Consider the following 2,200-nt stretch of genomic DNA (forward strand, 5'->3'; position numbering starts at 1 on the left):
GATACACGGGGCAACTTTCTGAGCAATTTTGCTGTGCTACTTTTATTTATTTATTTATTTTTTAAACCTTGAGAATGGGTAATATTTCTATCTGGATATTTTAGATCAGTTATGAGCCCTGTGTCTCACCTAGTTGCCTTATAGATGGCAACATTGCCCAGAGTTGTATCATCAGCATTAGTTTTATCCACAAATCTAAGCTTTAAATTATTTATATAATTTTATTTTTCTTCACGAATTTGGCATAGACACCACAAGCCATTATTAGTGAAATATTACAAAATGTATCTAAGCTCACAGCAAACAAAAGAAGACACTATAGCATAGTATTATATTATGCTGGTTTTAAACTTTCACAAAAGTTCATCACAAATCATTTAGAATATATAAACAATACAGAAAACAACAGGAATCATGGATAAGAGTTAGATGACTTGCTGACTTCGAGTTGATGAATTTACAATTATGAAATTACAACATTATTAAAATAGTAATACAAATCAATCAGAAAACTCATATACAGTATATATAGTATAAATGAGTTGATATCTTCACTACACTGAGTGTGTGTGTTGAGGCTGTGTGGATCGTGAGGCTTGTGTTCCCTCCTCAGTGAAAACTCTTTCAAAAACACGTCTTAGAGAAAGTTTAACATTGCTCTTAAAATCCTGCCCCATGAAAACATACAGAATGGGGTTCAGACAGCTGTTGAAATACGCCAAAGAGATGGCCAACATATTCACTGCCAAAGCCACCGGGCGACTTGATTTATCTCCGAATATGTTTATAAAACGCAATATGTGATACGGCAACCAGCACAGAAAAAAGGCCACGATTACAGCCAAAATAATGCAAAACGCTCGTCCAGAGTGAAAATGACTCCTGCCTAACTTGTGTGTGATGAATCCGTAACATGTTGTGATGCATATGAGAGGAACTAAAAAGCCAATCACAAATCTGATGATGCTTAGCCTTCCATACAATTCAGAATGTTCTTTATTAGGTAGATATGGCCGGCACTGTGTTTTATTATTTTCTGTGTAAGTCTCTCTTAACATCATAAAAGGCAGACTGAGAATTGAAGCCAGTATCCAAATTGTTGCACAGGACAGTCGTGCGATGAACAAGCTGCGATGATTCTGAGCCCAAACCGGTGTGATCACCCGAGTAAACCGATCCAGACTAATCAAGCTCAGTGTGAAAACGCTGGCAAACCTGCTGACGAACATAACGAAGGGGAAAATCTTGCACATTATGGGTCCGTAAGGCCAGTAGCCAATAGTACTCTTGGTCACATAGTAAAGAGTGGAAAGGCAGCACAAGAGGTCAGCAATCGCTAGATTGAGAAACCCTACTGTATTAACAGTCTTCTTCATCTTCAATCCAGCAACATACATGACAAATGAATTTCCAGGAACACCGAGGATCAAGGTCAGGTAGAAGAAGACCTGAGAAATCACTCTCATCCAACTTCTCAAAATATTATGAGAATCCTCCATTCCTGTGATTGGAGTGGAAGTGTCCGGTTTATCCTGCTAATATCACATATTGGTCAATGTAAAATCATGAATTATATTTAAAGTGTTGTGTCAGATTAGAAACTTTTAGAAATTAATATACGATCAGCAAAGGTGAATTATGATATAAAATATGCAACCAAATAAATGCTATTTTAGCATTACTTTAAGTACATAAAATGTTTAAAAATCATATAAATAGCTCTAAATAAGTAATCATTACTCACAGTGTTATGATTCTGTTCTCAGTTATTCTGGCAAATGATTTCTTCTCTAAAGTTCATGACTTTATACCACTTCTTCAAATTTATCACGTCATCAGGCTTTACCAACATTTCTTGGTTGAGCTGTGAAACATCATGACCAACTCTGTAAAGCTAGTTAATGTGCAGTCTTCAGTCATTTTTGACTGGAGAATTTTACATTTTGAATTCTTAAAAATGAATTGGTATGGCTATAACCGTATAGCCAAAATGAGTCAGAAGACTGAAACAAGAGGTTAAAATCACATCAGACCCAGAAGGATTAACTTCCGATTAAGCATTCCTGTTACTTTTGGTTATTTTGGAAAATGTTATGTTTTGTGTAACAAAATGCTTTCTGTGCTAAGGTGTGAATGTAGTAATAACATTTTAAAACAACAAAAACTATAAACCTTGACAAAAAGTAGTTTTTGAGAATGC

The 2,200-nt window shown here is 35.4% G+C and overlaps 1 protein-coding gene across 1 annotated transcript; it reads right to left on the reverse strand.

The window, feature by feature from the left end:
* Positions 1-361: 361 nt before the first annotated feature.
* Positions 362-1,523, reverse strand: LOC127966594 (C3a anaphylatoxin chemotactic receptor-like). The gene has a single exon (XM_052567703.1). It carries the CDS (start codon positions 1,497-1,499, stop codon positions 555-557), a length of 945 nt encoding a protein of 314 aa, XP_052423663.1. The 5' UTR covers positions 1,500-1,523; the 3' UTR covers positions 362-554.
* Positions 1,524-2,200: the final 677 nt, after the last annotated feature.

The sequence above is a fragment of the Carassius gibelio genome, chromosome B10 (genome assembly GCF_023724105.1).
Source record: "Carassius gibelio isolate Cgi1373 ecotype wild population from Czech Republic chromosome B10, carGib1.2-hapl.c, whole genome shotgun sequence".
Lineage (NCBI taxonomy): Eukaryota > Metazoa > Chordata > Actinopteri > Cypriniformes > Cyprinidae > Carassius > Carassius gibelio.